At 52.3% G+C, this 11,406-nt stretch overlaps 1 protein-coding gene across 1 annotated transcript in view; it reads left to right on the top strand.

Annotated features, from left to right (window-relative positions):
* LOC144677974 (annexin A2-like) overlaps nucleotides 1–11,191 on the top strand; it is a gene marked incomplete at its 5' end in the record, with an annotated part of 19,864 nt that extends 8,673 nt beyond the window's left edge. Inside the window, 7 exons of the mRNA XM_078537922.1 lie at nucleotides 268–347; nucleotides 1,159–1,218; nucleotides 2,199–2,292; nucleotides 3,431–3,526; nucleotides 5,460–5,518; nucleotides 9,430–9,552; nucleotides 10,933–11,191. Coding sequence (XP_078394048.1) covers nucleotides 268–347; nucleotides 1,159–1,218; nucleotides 2,199–2,292; nucleotides 3,431–3,526; nucleotides 5,460–5,518; nucleotides 9,430–9,552; nucleotides 10,933–10,995 — 575 coding nt within the window. The remainder of the gene's footprint in view (nucleotides 1–267; nucleotides 348–1,158; nucleotides 1,219–2,198; nucleotides 2,293–3,430; nucleotides 3,527–5,459; nucleotides 5,519–9,429; nucleotides 9,553–10,932) is intronic.
* Between the last annotated feature and the right edge of the window lie 215 nt (nucleotides 11,192–11,406).

Below are 11,406 nucleotides of genomic sequence, written 5' to 3'. Positions count from 1 at the left end.
CTTCACTGTCACTGGGTCAAAATCCTGGAACTCCCTCCCTAACAGCACGGTGGGTGTACCTACACCACAGGGACTGCAGCAGCTCAAGAAGGCAGCTCACCCACCACCTTCTCAAGGGGGGCAATTAGGGAGGGGCGATAAATGCTGGGCCCAGCCCAGAGACACCCACATCCCATGAATGAATAAATAAAAGAGAATTTCCCCTATTTCCTTCACATGCAAACTATGGTTCAGCACTCTTATTCCATCTTTATTTACCTTCCTCAGAATTTCAGAAGGATCTAGAGAAGGATATTATATCCGACACGAACGGGAGGTTCCAGAAGCTGCTTCTTGTCCTGCTGAAGGTGGGGAAGAAATTCCTCGGGGGTTGGGGGTTGGTGGGGGCGGGCGGTGGTCTGGGTACCTTTATCAGTCCCGCGGTGAACATCCCGATTCCCGATTAATGCCAGGCGCTGCACTGGGTCGTTCCCTCCCTGGCTTCTCCACTCCAACGCAGAGACTGACTGGGCTAGGACCCAGTCTCCATCGCCACCCTGTGCCGGGTTCACTGCTCTGAGCCCTGGGGAAGAGTTCAGACTCCTCCTGACTACCCCCCCACACCCCCCGACCCCCCACCGGCCCCAATCCAGCTGGAGAAGGGGAACTGGATTCCGACTGGCTGATCTCCGTCCACTGGAGGGATATTGCCTCGGTACTTCCAGCACAGAAACAGGCCATTCAGCCCCTCTGCTCCATGCTGGTGTTTCTGCTCCACACCCGCCTCCTCCCACCCTCCCTCTTCATCTCCCCCCATCCCCATATCCTTCTATTCCTTTCTCCCTCGTGTGTTTATCCAGCTTCACCCCCCCTCCTTCAATCCATCTCCGCCATTCACCTCGACCACTCCCCGCGGGAGCGAGTCCCACATTCTCCCCACTCCCCGTCTGCCGGGGCTGGGAACCTCGGAAGTGACCACCTGGCAACGAGGGCCTTCAGGATGGGAGAGGGGAGCTTGGTGAGGAGACGAGGGAGGGAGGGGGAATTGTATTCACCCTTACCTGGGTTTTCGATACCCCTTGTTTTCCCATTCACTCCCCCAGCGCCACACAGGGAGAGAGGAATTGGATAGGAGTGACCTGCGTCCTGACTAACCCCCCCTTGTTGAACTGCTTCCAGGGACAGAGGGAGGCGAACTCTAGTGTGATCAACTATGAACTCATCGAAGAGGATGCTAAGGTAGGAAATAAGGGAAGTAAGAAAGGGGGAGGAGGAGGAGGATGATGATGATGATGATGATGCTGATGCTGGTGGTGATGATGATGATGATGATGGTGATGATGATGCTGATGCTGGTGGTGATGATGATGATGATGATGGTGATGATGATGCTGATGCTGGTGGTGGTGGTGATGATGATAATGATGATGATGATGATGATGATGATGGTGATGATGATGCTGGTGGTGATGATGATGATGCTGGTGATGATGATGATGATGATGATGATGCTGATGCTGGTGGTGGTGGTGATGATGATAATGATGATGATGATGATGATGATGATGGTGATGATGATGCTGGTGGTGATGATGATGATGCTGGTGATGATGATGATGATGATGATGATGCTGGTGATGATGATGATGATGGTGATGATGATGATGATGGTGGTGGTGATGGTGATGATGGTGATGATGATGATGATGGTGATGATGATGATGATGGTGGTGGTGATGGTGATGATGGTGATGATGATGATGATGGTGGTGGTGATGATGATGCAGTGGTAATCTCCCTGGACAAGTAACCCAGAGGCCCAGGCTAATGCTCTGGGGACACGAGTTCAAATCCCACCCCGGCAGCTAGTGAGATTTAAATTCAATTAATAAAATCTGGAATGGTCTCAGTGATGGTAACCATGGCAGCCATCATGGATTGTCGTAAAAACCCATCTGGTTCACTAATGCCCCTTTAGGGAAGGAAATCTGCCATCCTTACCCGGTCTGGCCTACATGTGACTCCAGACCCACAGCCATGTGGTTGACTCTTAACTGCCCCTCTGAAATAGCCAAGCGAGACACTCAGTTCAAGGGGCAATTAGGGGTGAGCAACAAATGCCGGCCTTGCCAGCGACGCCCGCATCCCATGAAAGAATAAATTTTTTTTAGAATCCAGGAATCTATTAACTCTTCTTCCTTCCATTTCTTCTCTTCAAGACCTTGCAGGCAGTATCCAGTAAAAAAAAGAACCCGGATTTTGATGTCTGGATTCCGATTCTGACCGAAAGGAGCCAGAACCACTTGAACAGAGGTAATGACCAAGCGCGCAAACGGCGCCTTCCGGCCCCTGGCAGAGACTGTGACGCTGAGCCCCAGTGACTCCCTCTCTCACCTCGGAGTCAAGAGGGTCATGGGTTCGACTCCCCGCTCTGGAGGCTTGAGCCCCACAGTCCAGAGGCGCCCAGTGCCAGTGCTGAGGGAGTGCTGCACTGTCGGAGGGTAAGTACTGAGGGAGTGCCGCACTGTCGGAGGTTCAGTACTGAGGGAGCGCCGCACTGTCGGAGGGTCAGTACTGAGGGAGTGTAGCACTGTCGGAGGGTCAGTACTGAGGGAGTGCCGCACTGTCGGAGGGTCAGTACTGAGGGAGTGCCGCACTGTCGGAGGTTCAGTACTGAGGGAGTGCCACACTGTCGGAGGGTCAGTACTGAGGGAGTGCAGCACTGTCGGAGGGTCAGTACTGAGGGGGCACCGCACTGTCGGAGGGTCAGTACTGAGAGAGCGCCGCACTGTCGGAGGGTCAGTACTGAGGGGGCACCGCACTGTCGGAGGGTCAGTACTGAGGGAGCACCGCAATGTCGGAGGGTCAGTACTGAGGGAGCGCCGCACTGTCGGAGGGTCGGTACTGAGGGAGTGCCACATTGTCGGAGGTCCCGTTTTTCAGGAAGAGACGTCAAACCGAGGGCCCTGTCTGCCCTCTTACATCAGGTGGATGTAAAAGATCCCACAGCCAGTCTTGGAAGAAGAGCAGGGGGGAGTTCTCCCCGGTGTCCTGGGGCCAATATTCATCCCTCAACCCACATCAACCAAAAAAAAACCGGATGACCTGGGTCATTATCACATTGCTGTTGGTGGGATCTTGCTGTGCCCCAACTGGCTACTGCATTTCCAAACGACACAGAAGGGCTACACTTCGAAAGCACTCCGTTGTCTGTGGAACACTTTGGTGAGGGCCTGAGGATGTGACAGGCGCTAGAGAAATGCAATGACAGCAGTGCAGAATTGATAACCCAAACTGTGTCCGATTATTGACTGTTTTGTGGCCTTTGGTGAGAGGGAATGCGTCAAAATCTGGAACCTGTCATTCATGGGAAAAGGGTAAGTTGTTGTAACCTGCTTCTGGTATTTACGATGTCCATAACCACTCTGTATCTCTCCTCTGTGCATTGCAGTCTTCAAACTGTACAAGATCTACACTTCATGTGACATTACCGAAACCATCAAAAAACAGATGAAGGGGGACGATGAAAAATGTTTCCTTGCTCTGGGTAAGATAAACACTGTCCATCAATCCTGTCCTCAAAATTCCCATCCTTGTGTTCAAATCCCTCTCTGACCTTGTTACCCCCACCTGCCCGCATCTCTGTAACCTCCTCCAGCCCCCTACACCCCTCCCTATCTCTGTAACCTCCTCCAGCCCCTACACCCCTCCCTATCTCTGTAACCTCCTCCAGCCCCTACAGCCCTCCCTATCTCTGTAACCTCCTCCAGCCCCTACACCCCTCCCTATCTCTGTAACCTTCTCCAGCCCCTACACCCCTCCCTATCTCTGTAACCTCCTCCAGCCCCTACACCCCTCCCTATCTCTGTAACCTCCTCCAGCCCCTACACCCCTCCCTATCTCTGTAACCTCCTCCAGCCCCTACACCCCTCCCTATCTCTGTAACCTCCTCCAGCCCCTACACCCCTCCCTATCTCTGTAACCTCCTCCAGCCCCTACACCCCTCCCTATCTCTGCAACCTCCTCCAGCCCCTACACCCCTCCCTATCTCTGTAACCTCCTCCAGCCCCTACACCCCTTCCTATCTCTGTAACCTCCTCCAGCCCTTACACCCCTCCCTATCTCTGTAACCTCCTCCAGCCCCTACACCCCTCCCTATCTCTGTAACCTCCTCCAGCCCCTACAACCCTCCCCGATCTCTGAGCTCCTCCAATTCTGGCCTCTTGCGCATCCCCCGATTCCCATCGCTCCACCATTGGCGGCCGTGCCTTCAGCTGCCTGGGGGGCCCTGAGCTCTGGAATTCCCTACCTAAACCTCTCCGTCCCTCTCTCTCGCTCTCTCTCTCTCTGCTCCTTTTAGACGCTCCGTAGAACCGACCTCTTTGTCCGAGATTTTGTCCCCAACGTGGCTCGGGGTCAAATTTAATCTGACGATGATCCGGTGATGCACTTTGGGTGGTTACGGTATAAAAGCCACCATGTCAATGAAAATTGTTGTTGTCTCTCTCCAAGCCTTTGACGCCCCCGACCCAGCGGGGTGAACCATGGAGTGAGGTCGCTCGAGGAGGAGGCCATTCAGCCCATCGTGCCTGTGCTGGCCCTTTGCAAGAGCTACCCGATTAGTCTCACTCTCCCCCCCACAACCCCAGCGCCACGCTCATAACCTCCCCCCCCACCCACCCACCCCCATCAACCTGCAAACATTTCCCCTTCAAGTATTTACCCGATTCCCGTTTTGAAGGTTCCTATTGAATCTGCTTCCACTCAGGCAAAGCGCTGCAGCTCCACCAACCACCCTCCCACCCCACCCAAGTTGGCACACACACCGCCTGGGGTCCATGCACCCCCCAAGAGAGAGAGTGAGAGAGAAGGTCCCCTCCAATGAGGGGAGGATAGAATTGAAGGAGTGGCCTAACTACAGGAAGGATCTCAGTAAGATTGAGAGAGCGCAGAGAAGATTTACTAGGATGTTGCCGGGTCTTAAGGAGTTGAGTTACAGGGAAAGATTAAACAGGTTAGGACTTTATTCCTTGGAGCGTAGAAGGATGAGGGGAGATTTGATAGAAGTTTACAAAAATTGAGAGGGGTATAGACAGAGTAAATGCGAGTAGGCTCTTTCCACTTAGATTAGGAGAGATAAACACGAGAGGACATGGCTTTAGGGTGAAAGGGGAAAGGTTTAGGGGGAACTTCTTCACTCAGAGAGTGGTGAGAGTGTGGAACGAGCTACCATCTGATGTGGTAAATGCGGGCTCACTCTTAAGTTTTAAGAATAAATTGGATAGATACATGGATGGGAGAGGTCTGGAGGGTTATGGGCTGGGAGCAGGTCAATTGGACTAGCGGAATAATATTTCGGCACAGACTGGAAGGGCCGAATGGCCTGTTATCTGTGCTGTAGTGTTCTATGGTTCTATGGGTATGATTAATCCAAGGCCTGAAAGCTGTGTGACTAACTTTATATCCCTGTGTCCCTCCAGTCCAGAGCATTCAGAACACGCCCGAGTTTCTCGCAGAGAGGTTGCAAAGCTCCATGAAGGTAAGACCTGGGCCCGAGAAACTGTTGCCGGGACATCCTAAGTCACGCCTAGATTTCCCCTTTCGTTCCGCTTGGGATGACGGACACCGGGAGGCTGCTTCCCCGCTGGCTCGAGAGTCCACGACGCGGGGGTCACCGTCCCCAGATAAGGGGTCGGTCACTGAGGACTGAGAGGAGATGGGGTTTCTTCACTCTCAGAGGGTTGGGAATCTTTGGGATACTCGGCCGCAGAGGGTTGTGGGCGCTCAGTCACTCAGTATGTTCAAGACTTCAGCTGGAGATATTTAAGGTTTCAATTAAGGGATAGGCGGATGGGACAGAAAAGTGGACTGGAGGTCGAACGAGGTCTTTACTCTGTATCTAACCCCGCGCTGTACCTGTCCTGGGAGTGTTTGATGGGTACAGTGTAGAGAGAGCTATTCTCTGTATCCAACCCCGTGCTGTACCTGTCCTGGGGGTGTTTGATGGGGACAGTGTAGAGGAAGCTTTACTCTGTATCTAACCCCGTGCTGTACCTGTCCTGGGAGTGTTTGATGGGGACGGTGTAGAGGGAGCTTTACTCTGTATCTAACCCCGTGCTGTACCTGTCCTGGGAGGGTTTGATGGGTACAGTGTAGAGAGAGCTATTCTCTGTATCCAACCCCGTGCTGTACCTGTCCTGGGAGTGTTTGATGGGGACAGTGTAGAGGAAGCTTTACTCTGTATCTAACCCCGTGCTGTACCTGCCCTGGGAGTGTTTGATGGGGACAGTGTAGAGGGAGATTTACTCTGTATCTAACCCCGTGCTGTACCTGTCCTGGGAGTGTTTGATGGGGACAGTGTAGAGGGAGCTTTACTCTGTATCTAACCCCGTGCTGTACCTGTCCTGGGAGTGTTTGATGGGGACAGTGTAGAGAGAGCTTTACTCTGTATCTAACCCCGTGCTGGACCTGTCCTGGGAGTGTTTGATGGGGACGGTGTAGAGGGAGCTTTACTCTGTATCTAACCCCGTGCTGTACCTGTCCTGGGAGGGTTTGATGGGTACAGTGTAGAGAGAGCTATTCTCTTTATCCAACCCCGTGCTGTACCTGTCCTGGGAGTGTTTGATGGGGACAGTGTAGAGGAAGCTTTACTCTGTATCTAACCCCGTGCTGTACCTGCCCTGGGAGTGTTTGATGGGGACAGTGTAGAGGGAGCTTTACTCTGTATCTAACCCCGTGCTGTACCTGTCCTGGGAGTGTTTGATGGGGACAGTGTAGAGGGAGCTTTACTCTGTATCTAACCCCGTGCTGTACCTGTCCTGGGAGTGTTTGATGGGGACAGTGTAGAGAGAGCTTTACTCTGTATCTAACCCCGTGCTGTACCTGTCCTGGGAGTGTTTGATGGGGACGGTGTAGAGGGAGCTTTACTCTGTATCTAACCCCGTGCTGTACCTGTCCTGGGAGTGTTTGATGGGGACAGTGTAGAGAGAGCTTTACTCTGTATCTAACCCCGTGCTGTACCTGTCCTGGGAGTGACTGATGGGGACGGTGTAGAGGGAGCTTTACTCTGTATCTAACCCCGTGCTGTACCTGTCCTGGGAGTGTTTGATGGGGACGGTGTAGAGGGAGCTTTACTCTGTATCTAACCCCGTGCTGTACCTGTCCTGGGAGTGTTTGATGGGGACAGTGTAGAGGGAGCTATTCTCTGTATCTAACCCCGTGCTGTACCTGTCCTGGGAGTGTTTGATGGGGACAGTGTAGAGGGAGCTTTACTCTGTATCTAACCCTGTGCTGTACCTGTCCTGGGAGTGTTTGATGGGGACGGTGTAGAGGGAGCTTTACTCTATATCTAACCCCGTGCTGTACCTGCTCTGGGAGGGTTTGATGGGGACGGTGTAGAGGGAGCTTTACTCTGTATCTAACCCTGTGCTGTACCTGTCCTGGAAGTGTTTGACGGGGACGGTGTAGAGGGAGCTTTACTCTGTATCTAACCCCGTGCTGGACCTGTCCTGGGAGTGTTTGATGGGGACGGTGTAGAGGGAGCTTTGCTCTGTATCTAACCCCGTGCTGTACTTGTCCTGGGAGTGTTTGATGGGGACGGTGTAGAGCAAGCTTTACTCTGTATCTAACCCCATGCTGTACCTGTCCTGGGAGTGTTTGACGGGCACGGTGTGGAGGGAGCTTTACTCTGTATCTAACCCCGTGCTGTACCTGTCCTGGGAGTGTTTGATCCGGACTGTGCAAAGGGAGCTTTACTCTGTATCTAACCCCGTGCTGTATCTGTCCTGGGAGTGTTTGATGGGGACAGTGTAGAGGGAGCTTTACTCAGTATCTAACCCCGTGCTGTACCTGTCCTGGGAGTGTTTGATGGGGACAGTGTAGAGGGAGCTTTACTCTGTATCTAACCCCGTGCTGTACCTGTCCTGGGAGTGTTTGATGGGGACAGTGTAGAGTAAGCTTTACTCTGTATCTAACCCCGTGCTGTACCTGTCCTGGGAGTGTTTGATGGGGACAGTGTAGAGGGAGCTTTGCTCCGTATCTAACCCCGTGCTGTACCTGTCCTGGGAGTGTTTGATGGGGACGGTGTAGAGGGAGCTTTACTCTGTATCTCACCCCGTGCTGTACCTGTCCTGGGAGTGTTTGATGGAGACAGTGTATAGGGATCGTTACTCTGTATCTAACCCCGTGCTTTACCTGTCCTGGGAGTGCTTGATGGGGACGGTGTAGAGGGAGCTTTACTCTGTATCTAACCCTGTGCTGTACCTGTCCTGGGAATGTTTGACGGGGACGGTGTATAGGGAGCTTTACTCTGTATCTAACCCCGTGCTGGACCTGTCCTGGGAGTGTTTGATGGGGACGGTGTAGAGGGAGCTTTACTCTGTATCTAACCCTGTGCTGTACCTGTCCTGGGAATGTTTGACGGGGACGGTGTAGAGGGAGCTTTACTCTGTATCTAACCCCGTGCTGGACCTGTCCTGGGAGTGTTTGATGGGGACGGTGTAGAGGGAGCTTTACTCTGTATCTAACCCCGTGCTGTACCTGTCCTGGGAATATTTGATGGGGACAGTGTAGAGTAAGCTTTGCTCTGTATCTAACCCCGTGCTGTACCTGTCCTGGGAGTGTTTGATGGGGACAGTGTAGAGTAAGCTTTACTCTGTATCTAACCCCGTGCTGTACCTGTCCTGGGAGTGTTTGATGGGGACCGTGTAGAGGGAGCTTTACTCTGTATCTAACCCCGTGCTGTCCCTGTCCTGGGAGTGTTTGATGGGGACAGTGTAGCGGGAGCTTTGCTCCGTATCTAACCCCGTGCTGTACCTGTCCTGGGAGTGTTTGATGGGGACGGTGTAGAGGGAGCTTTACTCTGTATCTCACCCCATGCTGTATCTGTCCTGGGAGTGTTTGATGGAGACAGTGTATATTGAGCTTTACTCTGTATCTAACCCCGTGCTGTACCTGTCCTGGGAGTGTTTGATGGGGACAGTGTAGAGCAAGCTTTACTCTGTATCTAACCCCGTGCTGTACCTGTCCTGGGAGTGTTTGATGGGGACGGTGTAGAGTGATTTTTACACTGCATCTAACCCCGTGCTGTACCTGTCCTGGAGTGTTTGATGGGGACGGTGTAGAGGGAGATTTACTCTGTATCTCACCCCGTGCTGTACCTGTCCTGGGAGTGTTTGATGGGGCAATGTAGAGGGAGCTTTACTCTGTATCTAACCCCATGCTGTACCTGTCCTGGGAGTGTTTGATGGGGTCAGTGTAGAGGGAGCTTTACTCTGTATCTAACCCCGTGCTGTACCTGCCCTGGGAGTGTTTGATGGAGATAGTGTAGAGGGAGCTTTACTCTGTATCTAACCCCGTGCTGTACCTGTCCTGGGATTGTTTGATGGGGACAGCGTGGAGGGGTTTTTACTCTGTATCTAACCCCGTGCTGTACCTGTAACTATTTTACAGAGTTTGGGTACCAAGGATAAGACCCTGACCCGGTTGCTGGTGTCCCGATGTGAGATCGACCTGCTGAGTATCCGAGCAGAGTTCCGGAAGAAATATGGAAAATCTCTGTACTCCACCATTCAGGTACCGAGCTCTCTGACCCCCTCATTACCCCCCAAAATCCAACCCAGTCCCGTGCGTTTCAATGATATTGAAGTGTTGCCAGTTCCCTGTGCTGGGCTGTGTCTGTGGCCTGTCCTGGGATGCTTTTAGCAGTGTATAACTGGGAGACGTTAAGAGGAATTTGGACATTCCCTGGAATCTCTTCCGGGAATCTAACATATTTGTAATGGACGTTAACCCTTCCACATTATACTTGCATTTGCACATAATCCAGGTGTTCAGCCTCTCTTTTCTGTCAAGGGATAGGGAGCAATGGTAGTAAATGATATTTAGGTGCAGATACTGAATCAGTCCATGTCCAAATGCAGCAAGACCTGGACAATATCCAGGCTTGGACTGATAAGTGACAAGTACCATTCGCGCCACACAAGTGCCAGGTAATGACCATCTCCAACAAGAGAGAATCTAACCATCGCCCCTTGATGTTCAATGGCATTACCATCACTGAATCCCCCACTATCAACATTCTGGGGGGTTACCATTGACCAGAAACTGAACTGGACCAGCCATATAAATACTGTGGCTACAAGAGCAGGTCAGAGGCTGGGAATCCTGCAGTGAGTAACTCACCTCCTGACTCCCCAAAGCCTGTCTACCATCTACAAGGCACAAATCAGTAGTGTGATGGGATACTCCCCACTTGCCTGGATGAGTGCAGCTCCCACAACACTCAAGAAGCTCAACACCATCCAGGACAAAGCAGCCCCACTTGATCGGCACCCCATCCACAAACATTCACTCCCTCCACCACCGACGCACAGTAGCAGCAGTGTGTGTACCATCTACAAGATGCACTGCAGCAACTCACCAAGGCTCCTTCGACAGCACCTTCCAAACCCACGACCTCTACCATCTAGAAGGACAAGGGCAGCAGACACATGGGGAACACCACCACCTGGAAGTTCTCCTCCGAGCCACTCACCACCCTGACTTGGAAATATATCGGCCGTTCCTTCACTGTCGCTGGGTCCAAATCCTGGAACTCCCTCCCTAACAGCACAGTGTGTGTACCTACACCACAGAGGACTGCAGCTGCTCAAGAAGGCAGCTCACCCACCACCTTCTCAAGGGGCAATTAGGGATGGACAATAAATGCTGGCCTTAGAACATATCACTTGTGATCTAATTGAATGGCGGAGCGGTTTTGAGGGACAGAATGGCCTCTTCCTGGCCCAGCAGCTATCTCAGCGTCAGAGTGGGCGTTAGGCTGATCCTGTCCTCACTGGATTGTGAGCTGATAGCCCATTCTGAGCTGTGCTAGAATTATTTGTACTTTTTCACTCTCTGGTGCCTGATGGGTGAGACAGTTGGAAGGTGATGATTCACTCTCTTCTCCCACAGGGTGACACTAAGGGCGATTACCGGTGTGCCTTGCTCGGGCTCTGCAGGGCTGAGGACCTGTAGAGGTGCGATCCAGGATCATTTGTGGAAAAAGTGGGACATCCTGTTTCGATCCCGGTGCTGGTCTCCCTGGCAACGCAGAGTTTAACACAACCCCCCACCCCTCAGCCCCAGCCACTGACATGTACGTGAATGAATGAACTCGCAGATACAGACAGACACAAGTGGAGAGAGACAGACACAAACACTCATAGACAGACACTCAGACTCAGAAGCACAGGCACACACACACCTACACACATTTCCACATACATACTTACGCACATCCACCTACATACATATATACACACACACATATATATACACACCTACACACATTCCACATACACACACACTTACACACATACCTACACACGTGTGCGCACACAGACCAATGTGCACTCAGACTGATGCGCAGGCAAATATGTACAGACA

This window comes from Cetorhinus maximus, unplaced genomic scaffold (genome assembly GCF_964194155.1).
Source record: "Cetorhinus maximus unplaced genomic scaffold, sCetMax3.hap1.1 HAP1_SCAFFOLD_3359, whole genome shotgun sequence".
Taxonomy (NCBI): Eukaryota; Metazoa; Chordata; class Chondrichthyes; order Lamniformes; family Cetorhinidae; genus Cetorhinus; species Cetorhinus maximus.
Note: the sequence above shows the minus strand (reverse complement) of the source record. Positions and strands in the feature narration are given on the sequence as shown.